The following is a 27,305-nucleotide window of genomic DNA, read 5'->3' as shown; positions in this document are numbered from 1 at the left end:
AACCAAAAAGATCCTAGACATTAAAAAATCACAAAGGATCACCTTGTATTCACGTTTCTAAGGTTTCGAATAGCAATGTTTTAAATATGATCCTTTTAAGTTTCGGCCCATGCACCTGTAATATTGGAAAAACGATTCTGCGTGTTTTGCTTTTTCACTTTGCTGAATGAATGGAGATATAGCCATCTTTCACCAGTTGAAATTAAGCGATTTCGAAAAAAATTTAACCTATGCACAGGAAACTTATGGAAAACTGAGGAACTGTCTAGAACAACATGATATCAAAAACCAAAATTGACGCCACTTCACACCTTTGAACGAAATTACATTAAAATTTATAAATAACCAGACAGAAACTACCATTATTCTGTCTCAAAAGATCTCCTGCTTTCGCGCTCATGTCGTGATTACTGCGAAAGCTGTTCTCCAAGTATTAAATTTGCGTGCGTGCGTGCGCGCGCCAATATATCATAGAAGTGTTTATCAAAGGTCTTGAACGATATTGAGGTCTCTTTAATTAAGATCATAAATTCAACCACTTTCCCGTCATAACGACTCTATCGGGGACTAAACAAGACGATGAACAGAGAAATCCCCATAAGAACTCACCCGGAGTACAGAATGTGGATGGCAAACGAGAGTCTGGGAAAACCCCACATTTTTGCTCGATCCCAGTCCAGTCTGCCATGTGGGGCGATTAGGGATAGACTGTTTACAGAAACGTCACAGAAGACGAGGGAAGACCAATCTTTGAAGGAAAAAAATAGGCAAAGCCTAGCTGAAGAGAAAACGGGACGTATAAAAGTCAACGGAAGTGACAAATTTTCTGAATTTTGGAAAACAGGATCCCCGAAATATTCAGGTGGGAAGGCCAGCGATGATATCCCTTGTAATCAACAAATAAGCGAAGAAAGCGATGAAAGAAGTTACTTCTTTTCTGATAATCCGGTTGTAAAAGACGAGGAGTTGTACGAAGATTACTACACTTCATGGCCGAGTCACCCCCTCAGTGTGATGGCAAGAGACACTTACAATGCTGACAGCTCGGACGAAATCCATTTGATGCCTACGCCAAATGCGCCAAACTACGAATGTTGTCAACCATCCTTCATCATACCAATCAAGGTGGAATTTGATGAGGATAAAGAGGAGAGAAAGAACGGGGGCATTCTCAACGAAAACACAGTTCAAAAAGAAGGTGTTATTCATATTCTCAGGGTTCACAACCGGCCGCAAGAAGCCAAGGAGAATGATGGACCCAATGGCTTTGACGAAATAGCGGGCCGCCAGGAGGAAAAGGATAGAGAGTTTTGTCCAGAAAACGCAGAAGAAAGCAGCAAAGATAGAAAGAAACATATAGGGCTTTTTGAGGCCAATACAGAAGACATAAATGAGGGAAACAATACGGATTACCGCGAGCCACTAAAATCTTCCGAACCCGACGAAAGCAAGGAAAAGTTGCGTCAAATTCAAAGCATACTCGATAAAGCAGGTGAAATAGAGGAGGAAGTCAATGCTTTTGATGATAACTATAAGACAAAGCAATATTTGATTCTTGAAGAAGTTCTTACGTGTTGTTTAATCGATTTAGACGGCATCGAGGCAAGTCGCAACGACAACGTCCGACTGGCAAGGAAAAAGGCAGTTCAGACATTGCAAAAAATCCTCGTAAAGTTGGAGAGAAATATTGTTTTAGCGGCTGTTGATAACGAAAATCAAGAAGGAAACAGCTGAAACCTCTTAACTATCAGAGTTACAACTTACTCTCGACTGAATTAAACCATCTTTAAATTCTTATTCGAATGGCAAGATTTTATTATCCTTCCAGATCTACTATTACTCCAAAGAACATCTCATGACCTACCGACCGTAATAATTGGATCGATATAATAACAAAGAAAAACAATATTGGTATGAGCCTAATTTTAATAAAAAATACCGAACAACGGAAAGGTTATTTCCCCCCCCCAAAGTTCGAAAGCTAGAAAGGACTTTTGAACATTCTAGAAACTTTTTATGATTGAGAAGTTGTTCGGCTTTCCTGTTTTATCAGTGCTTTTAAATGTAGCTACAAGGTCTTAATGATCGCATCGTCCTAGTATTAATTCTAGTAGCTTCGTTTTGTTCCTCACGGAATTCCGTAAACGTTTGTTTGAAGAATTAAAAAAAACAGCTTTTGAATCTATTTTTCTGGTGTTAAAAAAAAAATAATTAAAGGACATGGACTGTTCAGAAAATAATACTATGAAGCTGAATTTTAAAGAAAACAAGAATTTGGGGTGTTGAAAGGAAAGCAATTCGGTCTAATCGCAAGCAGGTCGTTTCGCCTGAAGTGAAAACCCGCTCGTCCGATATGAAATAACAGAACAGGGAGTAAATAAAATTCAAAGTTTATCCACATACATACACAGACCAGCGTAATCTTTCTCTAAACGGACCATGTCCGGTCAAACTGAAGTAAAGTAGGTTAGCGTAGGCTTACTTTTCGCCGTTGGGTGTTGTAAGTGGATTAAAGTTGGGTCAAGATATAGTGTGTGTAGACAGGCAAACACCTAAATTATCTCTAGGGATAGTCCGAAGCAACACCTTTTCAGATCGAGCGAATGGACTTTCATCAGTTGGGCCAATTGGCTATCGGGCGAAACGAATGCAATACAAAATATCACGTCAAAAAGTAACTTTGTTCGGACTTGAATTCACGATTTTTCATCACGTTCACGTTGCAATTACGGCAAAGTATTCATACGAACAGCTTTAAAGTCAAAAAAAAAAGAATGAACTTGTCTTGGCTTACGATTTCGTCGTCAAAACTCTACGTTTTTTTTCGCTTTTTTGTCACACTGAGTACCGCATATAGAAAAATGCACTTATTGAGTGCATCAGGCAGTGCAACACGATTATTTTATTACACCAATAAATTCTTATTTTGTGGCGTTGTGGTAGCCGCAGCTGTCGTGGTTGATAAAACTGCCCAGAATTAAGGCATAGAGACCTAATTAGAAACTGTAAAACCTCTCACAACATTTCTACACACCTTATTGACAGCGCGTAGAGATCGCACGAACTGTCAACTGCAGGGGACTCTCAAGCCCGGTTTACACTAAAGATTTAAAATTTTTGGCACGGCTCGGGTGAAATTGGCACAGGTCCCAAAAAAAAAAGGTTCGGCTCGGATAAAATTTGCAGTGTAAACAACCTGTCAGTACCAAATTTCATCCGTGCTGGGACCTTCGGCGAGCTAGTCCGAGCACCGGTGAAAATGGTACGGGTGCTGAAAAACCGGTGCTGAAAGTATCTCTCACTCGTTCGCTTCGCTCACTCGTGACAGATACTCGCAGCACTCGAAGAAAAAATTCGTATCCCCGCGCGGCCATGTAATATCCTCTCTGTGTGTCGTTAATTTCACATGGCATATGGATATTCTCAAATGCAATTTACAACAATGAAAGCCAAACTAAATCACTCAAATTCAAAGTTTTTGGTTGTTGTTGATGATGTTATGTTCTCAAGTTACAAAAAGAGGTCGCATACATTTACCGTAACAAATAAAAAATGGTACTGGGCTTTGTGTCCACTAAGAATGGAAGAAAACTAAAAGATAAAAAATTCATTCTTGTATATTTTCCCTGATAACGTGTCCCTAATTGGCCGCACGATCCACACATTTTGTCGCAGGAAGCCAGCATTACTTTATTCCTGACAATCTTGTTGTAGTTTTTCAAAACCAACAGGTTCACTACTGTCATTATACCCAAAGACTTCCAATTTTTACAATTCACACTTTAATCCTCGCCGGCCGGAAGAGCATCTTCTAACTTCCTTAAAAACTTGAGTCTAATTTCTGTTGTGTCATCTCCCCGTAAAGAGTCTTGAACAAACCATACGTCAACTTCCATTTGAACCTGGAAAAAAAACATTGTAATTGCCAGAAGGTTCAAGCCAAAACAGAAAAAATAGTGTGCACCGATAATTATTTTCCTGCATCCTCAATATCCATAAAGATGGCTCAATTCCGTCAAATACATGAAGCAACATAAACCATTAATGAGACTTGATAAATACAGTTAACCGCAAATTTCTTTATTCCCCTGGGTCTCCTCAAACATGCCTCCTTCGTGTTGACAAAGTTCAAACACATTCGCGAAGCCGGAAAGCATTGAATGATGCGAGAATGAAAGCCGTAGTAAACAAACTTTTGCGCATTCATGCCGCTTTTAAAGGGAAACTGTCACGAGAAGCGCATGCGCTAGCGTCTTGTGAAAACTTGAAAAGTGTTAGGTTAACTTTTTTCAAGTTGAATCGACAAATTCAAAATAGTGTCCACTGGGAAGGGCCACGGTGGACAAAGGAGATACTCCGGCGAATATAGGTGACTCACGCGTGAATCCATGATGGCGGCTAGAATTTTCCGTGGGCTCGAGCATGCAAACTCGAGCATGCGCAGCTCATGACAGTGCCCTTGAATAGTTAATAGGATTTTGCACGTAGAAGGCTGTTCGCGATCGTAACTGTATTTATCAAGCACTCCAGGAATTAACATTACTTATGCAAATAAAATTTGTTCCCGTGGTTTTTCAAGCGCAAATATTTTTATCCCCCTGGGCCTCCCGACGCGACTGTTTTCTGTTAATAATTAAATTTCACTGGCTTCAGTAAGGCATATTTGTATTTCTAATTTGAAACAACATTGTCACATCTTTTTTAACCCATTCACACCTCAAACACCCTAAGACGCCCTAAGACGCCCCCTCCCCACTCCCCCCCCCCCCCACCCCAATTGACGAGTAAAATCGTCCGGTGTTGGACAGACAGCGCTTGTACGCGCAGGACATACGGGAACTGAACAGTGTGAGCGGGCGTCGAGTGAGTGAGTTGACTTGGTGTCGAGCAGAGCAGTTGAACGAATAAAGCGTTCGGTTTTATTTGCCTTTGTGGCTGTTCGTACTCTACAGTACACTGTCACAATATGTTTTGAGCCCACAACATATTCACTCAGAAAACCCAATCATCACAAACTGTGCCTGTGATGTGAACTCTAATAAGATTTTTTTATGGATACTTATCTACATCAAAAAGTAATGTTACCATTTCAAGAGCTCCTCGCAAGACACCACAGAGAATATTTGAAAATAGAAGCCCTTCACGACCTTCTGGCAACTCAGCAAACTCTGCCAATGGGTTATTGTCTAAGATCAAAGAGAACTCATCTGATGCTGCACTCCAGTTCGTAATCACAGGTGAAATCCCAAGGAACATTTTGAAGCCAAGCTGCAAGGAGAAGACACATAAGTTATTAATTTTGCCGGCCGGAGGTCCGTATTGGGAAGAATTGTGCCAAAGGTCTCGAGTATGGCCCGAGGCTGCAGGCCACACTAGAGACCGAGGGCCCAGTTTTTCCCAAAAAGGACCAAACTAGGCCGGCAAATAACGTGTTTATTTTTTCCTACGGGATTTGCTGTGAAAGGGCATAAAATGTCCATTACGTGACAGAAATCGATGTTAACAAAAACGGAACGTACAGATGGATATAAAGTTGAGAAACGAGCTTCAAATCATTCAAAATCTGTGGAATGTTTATCACGTTCAAAAGTTAATCTTTTATAAAACTATCGACTTGACAAATTTAGATTTGAAAAGTTTCAGAGAAACTGACAGGAGAAACTTCGTCCTAATCATCGTTGATTATCGGGACGAGCTTCCTTTTTTATCCGAAAATTTGGTTTTATCAACGGAGTTGATAATGTAAATTGGCCACCGTACAGAGATTCTAAAAGCTGACGTATCGAGCGTTAGCCCTTCGTCAGAGCGAATCCAACGCGATTCGCTCTGACGAAGGGCTAACGCTCGATACGTCAGCTTTTAGAATCTCTGTACGGTGGCCAATTTACATTATCAACTCCGTTGATAAAACCAAATTTTTGTATACTACTTCCCCACCGACGCAGCACCACAGTTTCTTTAGAAACTACCCCTTCATCCTTTTTTATCCGGCCGCGATGATAGCTCTCGTTATCGGAATCATATTAACGTATGACTGCCTAAAATATTTACATTTTACGTTGTTTACGACACTTTTACACTATTACAAAAAGCTTAAGTTGAAATTTCGGAGCGGTCCGTACTCGGGATACGGATGGAAAAATCCGAACATTTCTACCATTTTTTATGAATGACGCGGTCACTTGACACGGTCATGCAAACGGCCTATTTCGAAAGAATGCACCATTCACTTAAGGCCATGTTACACGAGGCAATTTTTCTTGCAACTCGCAACGCAACGATGACGAATAAAAAACCTTTAAAGTTGCAGAGGGTATGTTACACATTGGCCTTTCGCAACTCGCAACGCGTACAATAACAAACAAGATGTCCTCAAGGAATGTATAACTCGCTTAAGTCCTTCGTTGGATAAACCATGTTTCTCAGCCAGGTCAGTTTTCTTTGGCGATTTTTCGTTTTGATTCCACAGCAGGGGTAATGTTTTGTAATCTTTCAGCAGTTCAATTTTTTCGTTATCACTTAACTTCTTTTCATTGTTTACGACTGCCGCCATCTTGAAATCTCCCGCGAGCGAAAGATGAGCTCTGATTGGCCCATTCTGCCAAATTGCGTTACGAGTTGCAGAGGGGATGTCACGCGCAAGCAACTTGTCTCGCAACGTTGCGAAAAGTAGAGGGTCGTTCTTCTTTTCTCGCAACTCGCAACGCAACAATTGCAGTTGCAAAATGGGCTGTTACACGTGAATTTTTTCTCGCAACTTGCAACGCAAAGTTTGTTGCGATGCGAGTTGCAAGAAAAATTGCCTCGTGTAACACGGCCTTTAGAAGTCAGGCAGCTTTAGCAACGACAACGGCAACAGCGATAACGTCACAAATTTGCATATTTAGTGGGCAAAAACAATAGCTTTGCAAGAACAGCACGTGCATTTTTCACTTTTGTCCATTTCTTTGCCGTCGTCAGCAAAACAACAACGTGAAATAAGTTTATGGACGACGTCAGCACCTGAAGATAAACTTTCATTTTCTCCCCCTAATTAAGCGCAGCTCATTCCTGAGGGAATGCCAAACCTTTGTCATATTAAAAAACTTGGAATAGTCGTGAAGTGATTACGATAATGAGAATTTATGTTTTGAGATGACGGCCTCGTCGTTGGTAAAGTTCCCTATTACCTTTGCGATGACATCAGCAGTTTCTCTAAAGTCGTGACATCGGCCTACATTAGATCTTGCTAAGAAGTCTTCCACTAATCTCACTCCAATGTTGTAGCCCCTAAAATTCGATTGGATGACAGAAATATGGTCCATATATTTACCAATTAGACCCATAGTCTTGCGGGCTACGGGTCAATAGCCCATGAGGCAAATTGTTTTTAATAGCATCAACCAACTAGTCGGACAGAAAAGGCAATAATACAGTTAGCAAATGATATGTACGCTGCTTTAAACTTAAATTTCTGTTATGTATTTACTTTGTGAAATGTTGCTGTACTCTTTGTAGCCAACTTGTACTTGTTTAACGTGTGCAAACAATAATATAAAAAAAAGTTAGCAAATAGAAGTTGAAGAAATATTTATTTGGGAATAAAACGAAAGGAAGTGTCAAGCTTTTCGCTCCTCTATTACTAACAGTCCTCTAGCAGCGAAACCAATTAAAATGCAGGATTTGCATGAGTCCACTAGTTGGGTGATACTTAATAATTATTGGATGAGGTTGAGCATGTTAGCGATAATTAGCAAGGCCAAAGTTTGTGTTATCTGCTGAAGCCAAAGGCTGAGGTGGATAACACAAACTGAGGCCTTGATAATTATTATTGATAATTATTATTGTTTTATTATGCATATTCCCGAGCTGAGCTCCGCCATGACAAAACTGATCAAACTGCTGGTTAGTGTGTCAGGTGACGTCACTTCTGCATGCATAAAACTGTTGTCTGTAGGTATGACGTCAATTCTACAGATATAAAATCTATTGTTTGTAGGTATGACGTAAGAGAAACAGAGCAAACAAGAATTAGCTGCGTGCTTATAGCCAATCAAAATCGAGCTGGTGACACCAATGTATAATAATAAATGTTATGTACAATAACCTTGCTTACGATAATGCTACAAAATACAACCTGAAGGAGATTGGGGAAATCGCTCTCGAATCAACCACAAGTTTATAGTTATCATGTATCCATCAAATCTCCCCCAGCAACCGGGCCCCTGTGCATTTGACTTTTTTGGTATGTTGCTATCAGGTATCAATTTTATACCCAGATTATGTTTCCTCAACATTGCTGAATGAACTGCTTCCAATTTCGATGCCCAAGATATACTCCTTTGTTCCCTCGTTCTTTATATAAGTAACTCATGCCTGTACGCAGGTCGCCAGCAGACATTTCACTCGAGAAGTCAACGAAAAATAATGAAGGCACGTGTGCATAATATCATGGAAATCATTCTTTGATCGCTGGCATAAGTTGCACGTGAGGTTGAAAGACTTCATGACCAGTCGCCAGCTGGTGACTAGCCCAAAAATATTGGTCGCCGAGGGTCAAATTTAAGGTGGCTTACTACAGTTTTCCAAAAAAAAAAAAAGATCAATATTTTGAAATCTGTGAAATTAAAGCAACAGGATGTCTCTTTTGAAGTCTTGGTCACTGCAATTTTGTAAAATGTAATTTTGCCTGACAAATAAATGCAAATCAGGGGAAATTGCTAAACATATTAACCATACTTCTGGAGGGGGGACTGGAAATTAGACATTTCAAAGGTCTTTTGCTCAAAAACTAGCCTTACGACCCCACCTTAAAATTTCAGGCTTTTTTTAGCCAGAAAAAAATAATCATGTATGAAAAAAATAGTTAAATCTGTCCGACAGGTTCTTCGCAAATGGCAAAAACGTCGATTTTCTTCTATTTTCATAACAACTGAAAAACTGTCTGATAAAACACTGTTGACGGTTTTGTCTTCATATTGTTTAGTAATTCCCAAAATTTTAGCCCTGGTTGTACCGCTAGGTTTTGAGAAAAAGGTCTTTGAAATGTCTAGTTTCCAGTCCCCCCTCCAAAAGCTCAGTCACTATATTGAGCATTTTCCCTTATTTGCATTTATTTGTTACGTAAAATTACATTTTACATCAATTGCAGTGATTAACACTTCAGAAGAGACATCCCGTTCCTTTAATTTCGCAGATTTCAAAGTCTTGATCTTTTTCTTTGGAGAACTGTAGTAAGCCACCTTAAGGACGGTGCTTACTATTGTTATTGCGCATACGTTCTGCGCATCTCGAGATACTCGGATTTCCTATTGCTCGTGCTTATTAATACATGGATATTTTTGCATGAGTTAAAACTATGCGGAGAAAGCAGAACTTAGCAACTGATCTTGGTATACAAAAAGAAAATTAGAGGTAACCACGCATTTTTCAGAGATAATTGAGCTTCAATTTGGAAAAGAACGCCGCCATACATTGCTTTGTATTTTAAAGCTTTTTACAAATATTGTGATTAATTATCTTCGGAAAATGCGTGGTTACCTTCAATTTTCTTTTCGCATTTCAATAACACTTGTTAAGATCTGTTCTTCCCGCATATTCAGTAAAACATGCAAAAATACCTTTGAATTAGTAGGCACCATCCTTAAGTCATATTGGCGACCAGCTGGTCGCCATTTTGGACTGTCCTAAGGCACTTGACGTGTGAATGGGTTAAATGATATTGGCGATCAAAGGTTTCTATGCTCCTGAGATAACCTGCCCGTAAGGGTAGATAATACCTCAGAGATGATTTTGTTTGTATAAACTGTATGGGTAATAAACAGTCAATATTGCTCAACAAACCCTGTATGCCCATATTTACTAAATTCTACCCTTGATTAAAAACCACAGATCGAAGCAGAAGAAAGAATAACACCTGCCCTCTAATGAACGCTCCACCTAATCAAAAGAATGAAGCGTTTCTCTGAGGATTCTAAGAAAAAGAAGTAGATTAAAACTCAGTAAACTGTAATCCTTGCAAATAACAAATCAATCTCATAAAAAAAAGCAAGACATTGGAACTTTCAACATGTTTTTGTTTGACATAATTTTTACAGATGACTTATCATAATTCTTGTCAAGAACTGTTGTTTAAAAAGTATGATTTTGAAAATATGCCCCATTGCAAAGGATAAAAATGAAATAAGTTCTGGTATGTTTAACCAAGCAAATACAGTATTTAATAATCTAACATGCCTTAGGCTTGCTTAACAGCCACTGTTTTGGGAAAGCAGCCCACAAAGATGGAACTTTATAGAGAGGCGGAAATCAAGCCTACAGTCTTTTTCACAAATGTTGTAAACACAGACCGAAATTTGCCCCCTCAGCACCTTCAATGTTGATGTTTATGGCTTTGAGTGAAAAAACCAACTGGTAAATGCAACAGTGAAGGGAGGGGGCAGGAGGGTTATGTTATTAACAGCTTGGACGCGCTTTGCATGCTGTTCCAGTGAAGTGTTACAACTATTTATGGCCAACATTGTAGCATGCTTAAGACTTAAGAGGACATTGAAAAGGAATCAGTACTGAAAAAGAGATGGAAAAAAAACCTAATTTTTTGACACACGTACTAAGGGCATAAACTTATATTTAATAAACTAAATTAATACATTAATTACAACATTGAGATTTCAGACCATTACACAGTAATTTTTGTCTTATAGTTTGTAAACCATTCCTTTAGAAAGCAGCAGTAGAATCTGCACCTACTTGGATAAACAAACTTCTTATCATTACTTACAACATTGAGATTTCAGACCATCACACACTAATTTTTATCTTATAGTTTGTAAACCATTCCTTTAGAAAGCAGCAGTAGAATCTGCACCTACTTGGATAAACAAACTTCTTATCATGATTAGGGCCTGTTCACATGGAAGGAGGGTGTCCCGGCTAACCAAGCTACCCTGGGAGAGCCAACCTTTCTTATTATTAAGAAAACGAATTGAAGTATTTTCATCCTAAGCAGGGTAACCCGCCTTCCTGGAGCACCCTGTCTACTTGCCTGAGGCACACTTCTAGGCGAGCTGACTTTTTTGCCATATAAATGGTTCGTGCTGGGTTACCCCGGTAACTGAGGTGAGAAGATCGTAAAGCATGGCGGCCCAAAATTACCATTTCTGGTGAAACTGTTTTGTCGAATGAAATGACAAATAAATAGTTTCTCTCTCTCTCTCTTGGTTGGCTCCATCTCATCCAAAGGAGAAATGAGATGCGGGTTTAATTTGTCACTACAAGTCCCTGCAGGCTATGTTTTAACCCCCCTAGCCAAGTAACTTGGACAGTCGGGGCACCCTCTCTCCATGTAGACAGGCCCTCATTACCTGGTAGAGGTATACAAGTTCTAAAACCAGTACAATTTGCTATTCTTGGTTTTCACCCACGTGGCCACATTGGATGGCAATACAATACAATTTCTTTTCGCAGAATTTGCATAATAATAAAGTTTAGTTCCTAGCGGAGAGATTATTGCTCTTGCCATCCAACATGGCCACTATGACGTCACATGCAAACCATCACTGTCAAATCAAAGCGTTTGAAGACTCTACCTACATTTTATCAAGCTGTTTGTTAACCTCTTCGTCACCTTCATAATCTTTTACAAGCTGTGCCACAAGAGCTCCGTGGGTCAAAACAAATAATTCTGCACTCTGTTCGAAGAAGGAAATTGAAACAGAAATGCAAACACACAACTTTACTTGTAACACGAAAGAACATCTATGGAGCCACAAAAATGCGAAAAAAGGACGCAGAATTCTCACCACTTTCCTATTATCGGCTCGGACGGCCGACTGACGAGACATCGCAGTAAAATTCAATGATCACACAGGTCGAGATGCATACTGGTAGATTTCGAAAAAAGATTGGTCTGCAATGCGTACGTGTGAACGTCAAATGATCAATAATCACTTCACCGTAATTTCACCTCATTATGTGGTGCGTAGTCCTTAACTTGCCACTTTCAAAAAGTTAAGGCATTTTAGATCATCGAAGTTCTTTTCAGCAGGTAAAACGTCTTTCCTATGCCAAGTCTTCGTTCCTATCGTTTAATATGAACTCGCAACATGACCAGTTCCCAGTTCCCAGTGGCTAGATAACTCAACTGGTATAGAGCAGAAGTAATTGATTCAAATCCTGTTCAAGCCTTGCTGTCCACTGAACCTATTTTAGAGCCCTCTCGCTGAAATAACCAGCGATGAGAAGTCGGTAATCCGGGCAAGTGATGGGGAGGGGTGATAGACTTTTCATCCAAAGCTATATCGGTACAAGAAGGAAAAACTACTCCAGCGACCCAAGTCTGAGACTGGCAGCCAATTCCCACGGCATGAAAAATCGATAGATTAAAGTTAATGTTCAAGTTCAAGTTTATTGCACACTGTTTACAGAAAAATAAAAATAACACACTAGAGGAAGGAATTTCATAAATGCGAAAAAAAAACCTTTTTTTGCTCTAAAACCTGACCTTAACAACTATTGCCCGATCTCTGTGATCTCAGTTGTGGACAAGGTGTTTGAAAGAATTGTCTATGATCAATTGTATGCCTATTTAGAACAACACGACATCATCTGTAAATATCAATCGGGCTTTCGTGCTATTCATGATTCGACTGTGACGGCTCTTCTTGAGGCCACGGATACTTGGGCATATAATATTGACCGTGGAAAAATCAATGCTGTTGTATTCCTAGATTTAAAAAAGGCTTTAGACAGGGTTGACCACGAGATCCTTTTATCGAAACTAAACCTCTACGGTATATTAATGTTGTTGCGCATCAATGGTTTTAGTCATATTTAGAGGACCGCACAGAAATGTGTTCCATCAATGGTCTCCTCTTTAGAAGTTGCTCTTTAAATTGTGGTGTCCCTCAGGGTACCATCTTAGGTCCATTATTGTTTCTATTATGTATATATTAATAATCTTCCCAACTGCCTGTCAAAATGCGAACCTCAGATGTACGCTGATAATACCTTTAGGGGAGTCAGGGTGGTTTAGTGGTCATCAACCGTGCCTCCCACCTCTGTGACCCAGGTTCAACTCTGGCCTCGGGTCGTATGTGGGTTGAGTTTCAGTCGATCTCAATCTGACTCCGAGGGTTTTTCTCCGGGTACTCCGGTTTTCCTCCCTCCTCAAAATCGACTCCCGGCCTATTCCATCAGGCTGTGGTGCTGTGCTCCGAGGTCATACATGGGTCGTGTTAAGGGGCCGAGCGCCTAGCCGGCAGCACAGCTCCTTCGGCCCGACCTCGTTGAGCTGCGCCCTCAGTAATTCAGTCTCCGACTGCGAGAAAGGGCGATTAGCAGATCAGATCTCTATCTCTATCATACAGTCGCGAGGAACAATATTTACAATATTCAGACAAGTTTAAAAGACTTAGAAAATGTTCACTACTGGCTAAGAGCAAACAAAATCTCTCTAAATATGACAAAAACCGGGTTCATGTCAATTGCATCTACGCTGAGGCCAAGTACTGTAACAGTTTTCCCAACACTTGCAATTAATGATTTTCGAGTTACCCAAGTCGCTACTGCTAAATCTCTTGGAGTGACTATCGATGATAATCTCGATTGGGGTAGCCACATGGAGAAGGTAATAAAGTATCTTTTGGCATCGGTGCCATAGAGGGAGTAAGGCACCTTTTTTATATTACTCTGTAGTGAAGTAAAATTTACTCTAGCAAAGTCATTGCATTTGAATATTAACTAGTAAGAGTAAAAATTACTCTTGGTGGAGTTAAATTAATTCCTCTTAGGAGTACATTTTACTCCACTTTTTCACTCCAGCACTGGAGTGAAATTAACTCTTTGAAAATAACAGTGTTGTCCCCCAAGCGACATTAAAACTAAATTACCAAGCTCTTATTCACCTTCGTTTCAATTCTTGCAATACCGTTTGGGGAAACCGTGGGATAACCTTAAGGAACAAACTTCAAAAATTACAAAAAAGAGCAGTCCGTGTTCTGACATTTTCAGACTACGATGAAGACGCTTGTTACCTGTTAGAACTCCTAGCATGGAAAAATCTAGCGCGCCAGCATGAAATTGAAAAAGCCACGATGGTTTATAAGACTTTACACGGGTTGGCTCCAGAATACCGTATTATCTATCTAACCTTACTGTCCACCTACGGAATACTTTAAACAATGATTCTTCCCGCGCACTTCCCCAGAACGGATGCACTGTCTGCAAAGTAGCTTAGAGAAATAAGTTTAACTCGCTGATCTAAGCGTAAATTCATTATCTCAGAGTAAAGTTTAATGACACTCAATTATTTCTCCATCTAGTAATTTTCTTCACTTGGTTACCTGTATTTATTTCTTATGCCAGGCCGCTGTCTGCAACTTTGTAAAATGCAAGTGGCTTTACTAAGTAAGGTTAAAGAAAGAAGGATCCCGGTATTATCCAGTAGTGTAAAAGCTCTCGTATAGTAAGCAGCTTCTATTGTTTTTAAGTCCAAAGCCGTGTTCACACTCAACGTTGATTATGATCAACTGAAGTATATATCAGGCTATCATACTCCATTCAATTTTATTCAATTATGGTTCTGTTCACATCTGCGAAAATTCAAATACAATCGCAGGGTAACCTCGCAGTGTGAGACAAAATGCCGCTGTATCGCGTGGCTGCCACGATTATCATCACCATCATGTGCTTGAGGCGAGAAGAGAACCAAGGATAGCTTCCGAGGATAGAAGGCAAATCCAAACCTTCGCTCCATAAAGCGATTAGAAGTTTCGTCTGCTCATACCACCACGTGCTCGCCATTCTGTTCAATTACGCATTGTAATTACTTCAAACAACCCCTTTGAGGTTGCTTGAAGTAATTATAATCCAGTTATAATCAGGGACTGCAATTAGTTGATGTGAACCCATTTCATATTTGATTCGATTATAATTCGATGTTTCAATTGTTTAGTCTTTTGTTTTTGGTTTGAGTAGCGAGCCAATCACATTATACGTAACGAGAGCTGCTACATCACCCGTAGTATCCTCCGTTTTCAGTTTGAGTTGAAATAGGCCAGTTTCGTATTCTAACGGTTGTAATGAATCTAGAGGTAGGTACTTGGTATCTCTTTCTATTGTCTCAAATTTTTTTAAACAAGGCATAAAACGTTCAGTAATTATACAATTACCCGAACCTAACCCTTACGCTAACCCTAACGCTAATTTTGTCATTTGCGTAACTCCTTCATGAACAAAAATTTGGTTTTATCAACGGAGTTGATAATGTAAATTGGCCACCGTACAGAGATTCTAAAAGCTTTTAGAATCTCTGTACGGTGGCCAATTTACATTATCAACTCCGTTGATAAAACCAAATTTTTGTATACTACTTCCCCACCGACGCAGCACCACAGTTTCTTTAGAAACTAACCCTTCATTCCTTCATGAACAACCTCGTTCCCAGGGTCTCTCTTCTTTGCCTCCATTGTCTTTTTCTCAACGACAATAGAAGCAGAGAAGAGAGACCCTGGGAACGAGGTTGCTTCATGAACTTAAATAGACCATTCGAATTCTCACGGCTGGACTGGATCTAGCATGGAATGGAGGCTAATGCGGGCAAATCTTTCCTAATGCAAATTAATTTGCCCGCATTAGCCTCCATTTCACGCTAGATCGGTAGGTACTTGGTGTATTTTGTCATTTAGTGGTAAAACCTTCAGGGTTAGGATTAGGGTTGGCGCAAGACTGCATAACTACTAATTTCGAGGTTCATATTGCAGATAATTGACTAAAATGGGCCAAAGCGCACGGTTTTCAAGAACAATACCATATGCAGTGGGTTGAAAAATAAAGCGTTCAAGTGGCCTTTCAGAAGTGAACTTTTCCTTGGTAGAATATAAAATTTGCATTAACTTGTTGGCAACTTAACTTAATTTACTGGTTTTTCCATGCACGACAATCAGCAATAACTACAATAAGGGCGTTAAAAGCACCCCTTCAACCCCTCCCCCCCCCCCCACCCCCGAAACAAAGTAAAATTAAACAAGAAGAAAAACCGTCCTTTTCAATATTATATTGGTTTTTAACGTATCTTTTACAACAATCAAGAATTCTTGTTACAAGTTCAAGCCGTCACTTGAATATCAATCTTCAAATCAACCGGAGGTTCAAGGGTCTCGCTCACGGAACGTGATTTTTGGATTAGCCATCTGAAGCGGAACGTAACGACGTAATACTATTATGTCGCGCCAAACTCTTTCATCCACTCTTCGTATTTCTTTATGTCAGCATCAGAAACAGATTTGGCGACTTTGTTAAGTGCCAAGCCAAAGTCTTCCATGTTAACAGGCAAATCCAGTTCCTCTTTCGGCAAGTTCTTTATCTGCTCTGGCGTCAAACCACGAATACGACGTCTCATTGCCATCATGGACGCATCTCTGTAACGACAAAAAAAGTGATGGAAAAAAACCCGGTACGCGTGAAAAGCTAGTGACGCAACTTACTTTCAGTTTATAGAGCTGGGATAAGGTACAGGTCAAGCTTTGAAGTAAATAATAGAACGACCAAAAAGTATCTCATTCACTACCATTACGGCTCGTTTATACATTCGAGTTGCTGATAGTGGCATCAATTTTCGAAGAGTTCAAAACCCACGAGATTTGGAGATTGTGGCAGTCAAGCAGCATCTTAAGCATTTGTGTGAATAAAATCCAGGATTGAAGCAGAACCCGAACCAATGACCGTGCTACTGTGCTGCACTACTCTACAAACTGAGCTAGCTTTGCTGCTTCGGCTGTTGCACATTTATTCAATACATATGTAATAATCTTTTCTTTTGACCTGTAATTTTCGTCTAAATTTCTGTATTTGTATTGCCTAAATAGTGTGCATAAAATTGGTGTTGTTGCAGCTGCGGGGAGCTGGGCACTTGTGAGTTCGAGTTATATTCCGTAAGAGGTGAGCGAATAAATGATATATCATATATATGAAAAACTCATCACTTAATTTATAAATTAATTTATAAAAAGTTTGACGATCTTTGCATTACGCAGGATCAACACAGTGATAAGCATAAACACATCACTGTTAGGACAGATCAAACAACGTTCACGAAGGCATTCTCTTCAAAATGGAACTACGGTCGGCCAAACCTACAGCATGATCAGCGCTCAATAAGCAGACGCTGACAGCTGTTTCAGGCTTGTTGGCCCTCACCAGTGCGCCGTAGCTAAAATACAATGAGCTTCAGTGACATTAAGTTCTAAGGAAAAAGGTTTGCCACTGACTTTTGTTGTTTTTCAACAGACGTTTCGGCTAATGCCTAAGCCTTCATCAGTGATATGAAAGCGAAGTTCGTTGTCATACGCTATTTAAAGTAACGTAGCGCGAAGCTTGCGGGCGTGACCATGCAATTCATGCTCGCGCGATGCCTTTGTAGGCTTCAGGAAGTACGATATGATCGTTCCCAGTGTTCGGGTCCAAAGTAGAGTGCCAGGCTTCGAGGATAAGTCGCTTGTGGTAATTGGCTTCGAAACCAACGACCTTGACGTTTTCAAAGTTCATGTTGTGGCTGAAATGGTGGACATGGCTTGCAACTTTGGAGTTTTGATCAAAACCTGTCCCTGCCTTTTTGTGCTCCGCAATTCGGGTCTTTAATGATCTTTCTGTTTGGTCATAGTACACAAAATTACACTGTGTGCAATTGAGTTTGTACACTATGCCTGATTTCTGGCGGTCAGTATCGTCTAGCTCTTTGGGGCGTGGAAAAAGGCTGTTGATGGTTAGTTGTGGTTTGTAAGCTACTTTGACCTTTTGTTGTTTCAAAATGCGACCTATTTTGTCGGAAACGCCTTGTACACACGGCAGCACTACAAAGTCATTGAAGTTGTAGTTTGGTTAACGCCCTCTCGCAGTTTTGTCACCCTTTGTGCCGCAAAAGATTCGTGGTTAACACTTTGCTGAAAAGTGCAAACAACATAACGTCAACGAATAAAGGAAGACGAGAAGAAACGCAACGAGTCAAAGCCAGTCGGTGAGATACAATTATCCCATGTCTTTTATTCAAACTTCAATTCTCAAATACCGCCAACAACCGCAACATAATTATGTTGAACAGGAAGGTACGGTTTACCAACCAGAAAACCGCCACCGTTGGAACATTGGCTAGATTTTTGGGCAACTTATGTCAAAACTCTACGCGTATCGCAAAATTTGTGTTTATTCTTTGTCTATTAATTTAAAACAGTTGATCGTGAAGAGGAGACTAATACTCGCACCATTTCTTTATCCCATACCTGCAAACATTTGTAATGTCTGCTCCACTGTAGCCTTCCATCTTTTTAGCAATCTCTTCGAGAACAACATCTTCAGACATGTTCACTCCACGTAAGTTAATTTTGAGTAACTCAAGCCGCCCAACAGCTAGAAACGATAACAATAAGAATTCAGAAATTTACGTTTGGCGTTTGTTCGCGTTTGCTTCAACTAAGACCGGTTGTTGTCTGTTTGCAAGTTTTGGTGTTGTACAGTTGCTACGAGCCACTTCAGCGATTGGGTTTGGTACATTTTTATATTTCCCACGATATTCCCCAGTCATTCATTAAAATTAATCAACCGCATATCCTTTTTCAGCTAATTCTGTTTTAATTCGTCTTATGCCAGGGCAAAACGAAAATTCGTCAACGAACATGTTAAGATTAAACGGATAAATATTATTAATCCCAGTTATGAATGTGACTTGAGCAGGATCGAAAGCAGCTCAGTTGGTAGAGCACGGCGTCATTATCGCAGAGGTCCTGGGTCCAAATTCCGTTTAAGCCTGGGTTCAAGTTCTGTTTCAAGCTTTCCTTTCGTTACTGCTTAAGTAATGTTCACAACTACGATTATTTGCTTCTGTTCATAATTCAATATACATAGTTCTTCAAACTACGATTTTCAGTTGAGTACGCCACTTAGGAAGTTTCGCGACGAAGTTTCAAAGTTTGAGTTCTTATGTTGGCAAGGGCAACTTGCTTCGTTTCCAAGAGTAACTTTTAGGGCCTTGACGTCATGAGTGATGAAGCCCGCAAAAATCTACAAACGGTTAAATGAAACTGGTAACCATAACAAGTTAAATGACGTCAATCCTTGGAAACGAAGCAAGTTGTCTTTGCCAGCTTCACGCTGAAACTTTGTTACCAAACTTCCCAAGTGGCATATTCAACTGAGAGTAGTAGTATCTTCAGTAATCGTTGCAAGTTGTTCCTTTTGCCCACCCGGGGAGTGTCGATTTTCTGCCCAGGGGTGATATCTCACAACTCCCCAAAACAATAAAATTATGCCAATCAGGCTTGCAGGCTAGTGGAACCCCGTCGAACTAGCCCTCTGAGGATAGCATGTCAACATAAATAATTATACACTTTGACCGTACTTTCAGGCAGAGGAATGTAAATTCTCTTCTCCAGTCTCCTGCGTAGAGCCTCGTCCAAATCCCAAGGGAAGTTAGTGGCAGCTAACACCATAACAAGCTGAGGGCCACTCTCAGCAGTACCTCCACCGACGCCTACGGAAAACAAAGCACATTTTATTAATCATGACAAATCAACACAACTCCCACCCTTTTTACAGCTGTACCAACATAAATGCCCCACACCAAATCATACACACGGAACTTAGAAAATAAAAAAACTTCTACACACAAAATGGAAAGCCTTTTGGCTGACCAATGGCAATTTTTCAAATGTTCTAAATGTAGTTTCCAGTCTTGGGTATTTGGATATTAAAATTCACTCTCTATTTGTGCAATCATTCAAACACGTGGCAGCTTTGTCCTGGGGCTCGTTTCACGAAAGTCAGAGAAAGTCGTTTCACGAAAGTCCCGATATCTTTTCGGGCCCAAAAAACCATTTGTGAAACTGCCAACCGCTTGTTTTGGAAAGCTGATCTTTCAACATGCTTGCCTTTCAGTAGAGTAATTTCCCGGTAGCCTGTTCAATTGCAGAGTTGTTCTTCTTTAACCAAGTAATTCAGTGTAATAGTGCCTCTGGTGGTGAGGATCATTAAGTTACCAACGATTCTCCTCACACTTGCTGGATTGCTCCTCGACTACATCAACCTGTCGGACACCAGCTCTGATGGCCTGTGAGCAGGTTCACTTTTGCTAGGGGTATCGAGTGAGTATTTTGGCAGTCGAGCAGCCAACATGCAAAGTATGAGTGCCCCATTCTCATGCACTGGTGGTTCCACCACAAAATAATTGCTCAGAACCCAAACAAGTGAGCATGCTCACAGGCAACATGTACACCTCTCAAGCTGTTCTACAGATAGTGATACGTTCTTGAACATACATCACAAGGTTCACCATTGTAATACTTACCATCCATCTGTATTAGCAGCTCGGATTTCACTCTTCTGCTGGCTTCATGTTCACTGTCAGACCCTCGCTTGCTACAGATTGAGTCAATCTCGTCAATGAAAATCGTACTTGGGGCATAAAACCTAGCCTATGTAAGACCAAAAAAAATATTATCTTGACAGTTGCCTCAAATCGTTGTAAATCCTCTCCATGATCTGCACTTTAAATGCGAATTTCTCTCAATTGTTATAAGTGCATTTTGAATGGTATTAGTTAAATATTGTTATCTTGAAGCAATTAAGACAAATTTAGTTGTACCGAATTGCTGGAGTGCAGTGTGTAATCCCAGGTCCTTGTCTATTGTGTAAACAGCATGTTATTGTCAAAACAAATCCCACCAAAAAACAACTAAAAATGACAACCATAACAAAACAAAGCTACAAATAACCCCACTGTCAAATTACAATATTTTGGTCCTTTAGGCACTAGGACTACAACACTGTTTTTGGAAAATGTCACATTTGCAGTGTTGTTTCGCTGAACTTAAATGTATTAATCCTGCACAAAAATGTACACTGTAACCCTGGCTTACAGGAAACTTAAAATGCAGTTTAACTTTCAAAATTGAACAGGCCTTTGCTTTCCTTCAGCACAGAGTTACAATGTTAAAGCCTGGGTTTGTATTTAACTACAGATTAATGTTAATTGGATCTTGAAAAACTGGGCCATGAAACAAACCTTGGTAATAACGTACCATTTCAAAAAGCAGCCTAACAAGTTTTTCAGACTCTCCACGATACTTAGATGTCAGGGTTGACGACGTAACATTGAAGAAAGTCGTACCACACTCAGTGGCAACAGCTTTGGCCAACATTGTCTTCCCTGTTCCGGGTGGGCCTACCATACACACTCCCTGAGTAAAAAAAAAAAGGCAATTTATGACATGTCATCAATAGATATGGTTGCATGAAAGGTCACTCTTATGAATATCATATGCAACGAACTCTTTAAGAAACAAGCATTTGTGTATAATGGTTCAAAATCATGAACATTAAGGTCTTTAGATGACTAAAAAAACACATTAACAAAAGTGTTTCCCTATGAAATCTTAACAGTGGCTAAAAATAGCATGCAAGAAAAACAAGCTATGCCTTGCAATTTTAAGAAGGGACGGTGATGTGTTAGGCTTCATTGATGCAGATTGTTTGCATGTTTTAAAATTTAGGTCTGAATACACTGGTCCTGCACAAACTCAAACCAATATGGGTTCACTTCATTTTGTAACAAAGAAACTATTGCACCTTCCATGGACGACGGATGCCAGTGAAATAGTCAGGCATGAGGAGAGGCAAAACAACGGCTTCCTCTAATAACTTCTTCGCCTCACTCAATCCGGCAATATCACTCCTGCATGAACAATGAATCAGAAAAACCCACCAACTAAGTTACAAAAACAGTAAAAGTCATGTTTGAGAATCATAATAATTATTATTCCATTTCACACTTTCAAACCGAGTGGAATGGGGTAACAAACTGACTGGAAAGGACAATCATATTTTTATTCGTGATAGTTGCACATTTTCATTTCATTACTTTAGGGCTGTCAGTAAGAAACAAATAAGACTGTAACAGGGCTCGAAATTAACGAAAAAATCCAGTTGCATTTTGCGATAAGATATGAAAATTTAGTCGCAATTTCGCAAATTTTAGTCGCAAAATTGCCGCGCTGCATTGTGTTGTCAGTGGTTTAGCAGAAAATATGAGCCCGCAATACTTGTGTGTAAAGAAACCGCTGAAAATGGCGAATGATCGAAGAAATGGAGCTGTGCACGTAACATCGCAGCTAAATTACTCTACAATTACGCTATCTTCAGAGAAAATTCACAGCGAGAAACAAAATAATTTTGTCATTTCTTTATTTATTTTAGCAAAAGTAGCAGCAAAGTGGCAACTGCTAACCCTTTTGTTTCAAAACAGCGAAGGTGACAAGTCGCAAATTTGCAACTTCTCTAGATATTTTAGTCGCAAAGGGAAAAATTTAGTCGCAAATGCGACTGTATTGCTCGCAATTTCGAGCCCTGTGTAAGCTGCAGCTATGCTGGGTCTGATTGTTAGAAAGTTCTTGAGATATCTACCCTAAAGGTATCATAGCGTAAGATAATAAATTACTGTCTATTGTAATTTACAATCATTATTAGTAAAATTGTTTTCTTTTTAGTTCTTTTAATTTACACGAAGTGAGTTTTTCCACTGGCTGAGGAACAGATTAAGTGGAAAATAATAATGTTTTTCTCACACACAGCTGGGAGAATGGGTCCAGCGTGTGGGGGGTCTTTACATCACATGGTTTGTTGGCAGCTCACTTTGTTTTTGCCATCCACCATTGACTAACCTGCCCCTCCTACCAACCACTCATTGGTTTTTTCAGTGCAGTTTTGCAGCTTTTTTACCCTAAGGATGTTTATCATATTCCATTCAGTTTGTTAAAATAATAGAGTTCCTGATATTTTCTATAGGGTCTATTATGTTGTAGTTATCACGTTTTGGCTGTGTTAATAAAGCATGGTTGGCTCGGCTTGGCTCTCAGTTGTGTGTGAGAAAGATACCAGGAATAGTTAAATTCTGTATAGTATGATGCCATACCAGTGAACATTGGGATTTTTTTGTAGGATGTCTCTTTCCAAAGCTTCTACCAGGTCTTTATCATACCCACTTCCATCAAATCTTTTCTCACCATCTGCATCACCATCACTCCCTTTAGCTTCATCCTGCCAACAAATACATGTAATAATAATAATAATAATAATAATAATAATAATAATAATAATAACAAAATTGTTGAAACACTTCGCAATACCTTGCCCTCCCACAATGTTATTTTGGCAAATGGGCTTAGAAACTCGCGTGAAAACAACATGGTGAGGGGAGAGTAAGCCACGAAAGCTTTAGATCAGTATAGTCGTGTACTGTTCCATGGAATTTTGTCACAGACTGTATTTGTGAGGAATTTCAATTATTTATAGGACGTGCCGACAGGGTCATAAGTGACACAACTCTACAGTGTACTTCGTAACCAGTAGGACAGCGTTGTAAGTAAAAAGTTGTTCAAGCTATTCCATTCTCACCTTTTGCTCTTTCTTGGCAGCTCCTTTGTCTTTGTCCCCTTTCTGTTGACCACGCACCCTGTCTCCCTGTCTTGGATCACGTGAGGGTTTATTACTTGGACCCCCAGCAGGCTTACGCCCACCTTTATCTGCAGCTCGGTCACGATCAGGACGCTTGCTTGGTGCAGATGCGCGATTCACTGAGGGGTTGTAATCATCATTTTTCCTTACCACTGGACGAGGGGCTGGTTTGGAGGGCCTAAAATGAAAAAAATTCCAATCTTAAACCAAATTTGTTCCCATGGCTTACTGGGGTAACTTTGAATTTATAAGCCTCTGTGTGATACTTAGTAAAAATTAACAACTGTGTTGCTAAGTGGAGGTTGGATGCATGAGACATCCTGGAGCTTCCCCAATTGGCAGCCAGCTCCAAGATGGAGACTGCACTGATGGATGGCAAAACCTGACAACCCAGCCATGAGTCCCCATGCCCCCCAAAAAGACAGGCACCTGTCACAGTGATAAACAATGGAAAGTAGAGGGGAAAGGGAGGGGGAAAAAACCGCTAAACGCCCCACACAAAATGCTCCTTATTCCTTCCACACCGATAAATAAGCTCTACAACCCATAGACCTTATTCATAAATGGAGATCAATTTATGATTCTTTAGTCCAAGTGCAAATTAGCCTACCAAGCCTCAATACCATACAATGAATTGAAAGGAATTGTTGCTCTAAAATGAGGCTTGGTAGGCTAATTTACGCTTGGACAAAAGAATTATAAATGTGACCGCCATTTATGAATAAGGTCTATAGCAGGAAGAAATGGACGCATGTGCAAATATCTGTTAAATTTCATTTAACCTCATTTAATGTGGCCAAATAAAATCTCTGAGGGGAAAGGATTTGTGCCAATAAATTATTACCAGTATTGCTGGTTTTCACTCACGTGATCAACAGCCATGTTTTTCAACGAAAACAAAAGGAAGCGTTTGCATAATAATAGAGTGAGAATCCCGGAGGATTTGGCTGGGGCACCAACATGGCCGCCTTTTCTTTGTTTAGGGGCACCAACATGGCGGTCGTGACGTCATGTGAAAACCGAGAATAATTACAAAATGTATTGCAAATATGCTACAGGTTACATTTGACTAAAGGTCAAAATAATGGTTGATTTGTAGTTTCTTTGTATCTATTTATGATAATAAATACCAGACAAGAAGAAATTTCAAATCAACCTACAGTGTAGGTTAAAATCATTTTGACCTGTGATCAAATTTACCCTTTAACACATGCAATTAAAATAAATATCTCTACCGATAGCAATATTTATTGTTTATATAACAATAATTTTGATGTTTCACTTTTGCCGACCACAGAACAAAACAACCTTTCTTTCAACAGTCAGTAGATCTCTGGTTGGCATATTAATGACAATAGGTGACGCAACAGTGAGTATCACTATAATGATAATTTATTGTCATACTGACCACGTCGAGTCTCCAATTATTCTTTTACCTGTGGTCTCTCTCAACTGGTGCTGGTGGCGGCCAAACATCAGGGTCCCTGGTTGGCTCCTCTTCATGTGATCGTCGTGGCCCACCAAAATGAACAGTATCCTTCTTGAAATTAGCTAGGGTTTGATTGATTTCTTTGACTTGGTCATATTCCTTAACAATTGACTGTCGCACCTGTGATACAAAAAAAAAAAAAAAATGCCACTGTAAGTGCCCAAGGACAAAATGATGAACAATTTCCATCTTCCCGTTTTTCCTCTGATGTGTTACTTTAAAATCAGGGTGGGGAAACCAAATCTTAAGGTTAACATATACCTTCAGTTTGGCAATTTTCGTCAAATTTGGATTTTTCGGTTAAAGTAATGATCGAAATAGGATCTCTGATGTAAAAAAGAAATTATTCAAAAAGATTAAATATTGGCGGAGTGATATCCATAACAAAAGCAATCACGCGCGGCGATCGTAAATTTGCATTTCAAGATGGTGGACAAGCGTTTTTGATAGCATTGCATTATGGGTATTCGACTTGGTTCCATGTTTCCCCGATCAAGCAAAATCAATATGTCAGCGAATAAACACAAACTTGTATAAACCAAATATTGAATTACTTTTCAAATATAGAATTATTTTTCTTTCTTTCTTTAATTCATGCCAGTTGTTGAAATGAAAAAATCATGTTGAAAATGTTTGAAGACCTAAGTTATTTATAGAGGGGAATATTAAGTAGCCAAGATGGCTAGCAACTGAGGAAAATCCACTGGTCAAAATTCAAAATCTACTGGTATTTGGCTAGTAGACCACCGCCAAGTTTGAGCCCTGAATAATATCATTTTTCTGTCTCTTTAGCCACTAACACTAGTGTTTAGTAAATGAAGCCCAGATGCAAATGTTAAATAAATTTTTATCTGGCTTAAAAAGAACAAAATGTTCCAACCTGGTGCCATTCCTGTTTCATAATAGCATCATCCTTGAGCTGCTGGATGTGTTTCTGTATCTGCTGAATGACACCTTGATAATACACCAATGATGTGTCATAATTACCAAGCAGGGCATACTCACGCGCCATCTTGGCATTTTCACAAATTTCGGCTAAGCTCATTTTTGTCCAAGAGAAATCTAACAGATGTAGCAAAAACAAACAAACAGACAAAAAGCAAACAATGCAAACCATTATTTTGTACTCTGCTGAAAGGTTTTTATCAAGCATTAGCGATTGGTGAATTTTCCGGCTATTATGCAAAATTCTCCGCTAAATTTTTCTCTTAGTGGGCATTATGATTGGAAAAAAGCTTTGTTCTTCCAAATGATTCTCCTGTCTTTTTATTTCTTAATGAAAAACCTGTTTATGTTAAACAAGATGTCAATGCAATCCTTGAATAGACCCATTTCAGTAGGACAAAACAATGGTTGTTCTGTCCCCTGAGAGAAACAAACCATTCAAATGCAAAACAAATCTTATTGTTTTGTCCTCCAGATTGGGAATTAACTGAAAGGTGTCTGTTACTGTACAACAAACTACTGTCTTGTTTAATAATAGTTAACACAACCCCACCACTTGAAATAATCATGATCGATTGTGTTCATGCAGTCAAGGGATATGGCTTAGAGGTCTGGTCAACCTAAACCGTTTTAAAGAACATTTAAGTCTGGAAAGAGTTCAGAACAGAGCCATCAAACAGCCCATTTCCGAGTTGCTGGATGCCTCGGTTTCAAAGCGAGTCCTGGTGCAGTGCCATTCACCCGGATCAAATGGAAATGAGTTGCATATATTCGTATGCAACTTCTCTTGGAGAAGTAGTATACAATTTAACCTTTTAAAATCGAATTGTTTATATATGGAATTCCCTTCCCGTGGATTTTCGCTCTTCACCTTAACATTAAAGTTCGCTTATTTAAATATTCAGGGTAACTTCTGTTCCATTAAATTGTAATAAAATTAAATTACATAAAAATGAAATAAAATAAAATGCAACTTCACACCACAGATCATTGTCAGAGGTGATTATTGTGCTTATTGTTTGACCATCTCGAGAATATTTTTAAGTATGACATTTCTTTAAGACTAAAGAGCGAACTATAAAGCATAAATTAAATCAGTGCAGCGAGCTGGTTGCGTTAAATGCAAAACCAAGCGGAAACCGAAAACATTACCCGATCACACAATGTAGAAAAGTCATTCAGCAATCCCAATGATTTTCTTCCATTGGAAACATAATGTGAGTTTTAAACTAAAATATTACCTTAAAACAGTTGAAATAGTAAAATGACCCGTTGAGAACACAAGCTGATCGTTGAAAAATCGTTCCAAAGATCCAAAGCCGATGTCGCCGTATGTCCCAATCGTCCCAAGTATCCAAGAAATCGAGTTGAGCATGTCTGTTGGCGCGCTTAT

The 27,305-nt window shown here is 39.5% G+C and overlaps 3 protein-coding genes across 3 annotated transcripts; 1 reads left to right on the top strand and 2 right to left on the bottom strand.

Moving 5' to 3' along the window:
* The first annotated feature begins 468 nt into the window (after positions 1-468).
* Positions 469-2,257, top strand: LOC137996474 (uncharacterized). Its single transcript, XM_068841911.1, has one exon. The coding sequence runs from the start codon at positions 580-582 to the stop codon at positions 1,732-1,734; it is 1,155 nt and encodes a 384-aa protein (XP_068698012.1). The 5' UTR covers positions 469-579; the 3' UTR covers positions 1,735-2,257.
* Positions 2,258-3,463: 1,206 nt separating this feature from the next.
* On the bottom strand, positions 3,464-11,858 carry LOC137996475 (trafficking protein particle complex subunit 3-like). Its single transcript, XM_068841912.1, has 5 exons — positions 11,781-11,858; positions 11,572-11,669; positions 7,170-7,269; positions 5,086-5,268; positions 3,464-3,902 (listed from the first exon to the last, which is right to left on the bottom strand). Exons 1-5 carry the CDS (start codon positions 11,820-11,822, stop codon positions 3,783-3,785), a joined length of 543 nt encoding a protein of 180 aa, XP_068698013.1. The 5' UTR covers positions 11,823-11,858; the 3' UTR covers positions 3,464-3,782.
* A 4,160-nt stretch (positions 11,859-16,018) lies between these two features.
* On the bottom strand, positions 16,019-27,286 carry LOC137996473 (katanin p60 ATPase-containing subunit A-like 1). The gene is made up of 11 exons (XM_068841909.1): positions 27,154-27,286; positions 25,848-26,029; positions 24,915-25,087; positions 23,419-23,656; positions 22,937-23,061; positions 21,595-21,700; positions 21,048-21,206; positions 20,315-20,441; positions 19,370-19,501; positions 18,255-18,381; positions 16,019-16,397 (listed from the first exon to the last, which is right to left on the bottom strand). Exons 2-11 carry the CDS (start codon positions 26,010-26,012, stop codon positions 16,199-16,201), a joined length of 1,551 nt encoding a protein of 516 aa, XP_068698010.1. The 5' UTR covers positions 26,013-26,029; positions 27,154-27,286; the 3' UTR covers positions 16,019-16,198.
* Between the last annotated feature and the right edge of the window lie 19 nt (positions 27,287-27,305).

This window comes from Montipora foliosa, chromosome 3 (genome assembly GCF_036669935.1).
Source record: "Montipora foliosa isolate CH-2021 chromosome 3, ASM3666993v2, whole genome shotgun sequence".
Lineage (NCBI taxonomy): Eukaryota > Metazoa > Cnidaria > Anthozoa > Scleractinia > Acroporidae > Montipora > Montipora foliosa.
The sequence above is the reverse complement of the archived record's forward strand: the minus strand, read 5'-3'. Positions and strand labels throughout refer to the sequence as shown.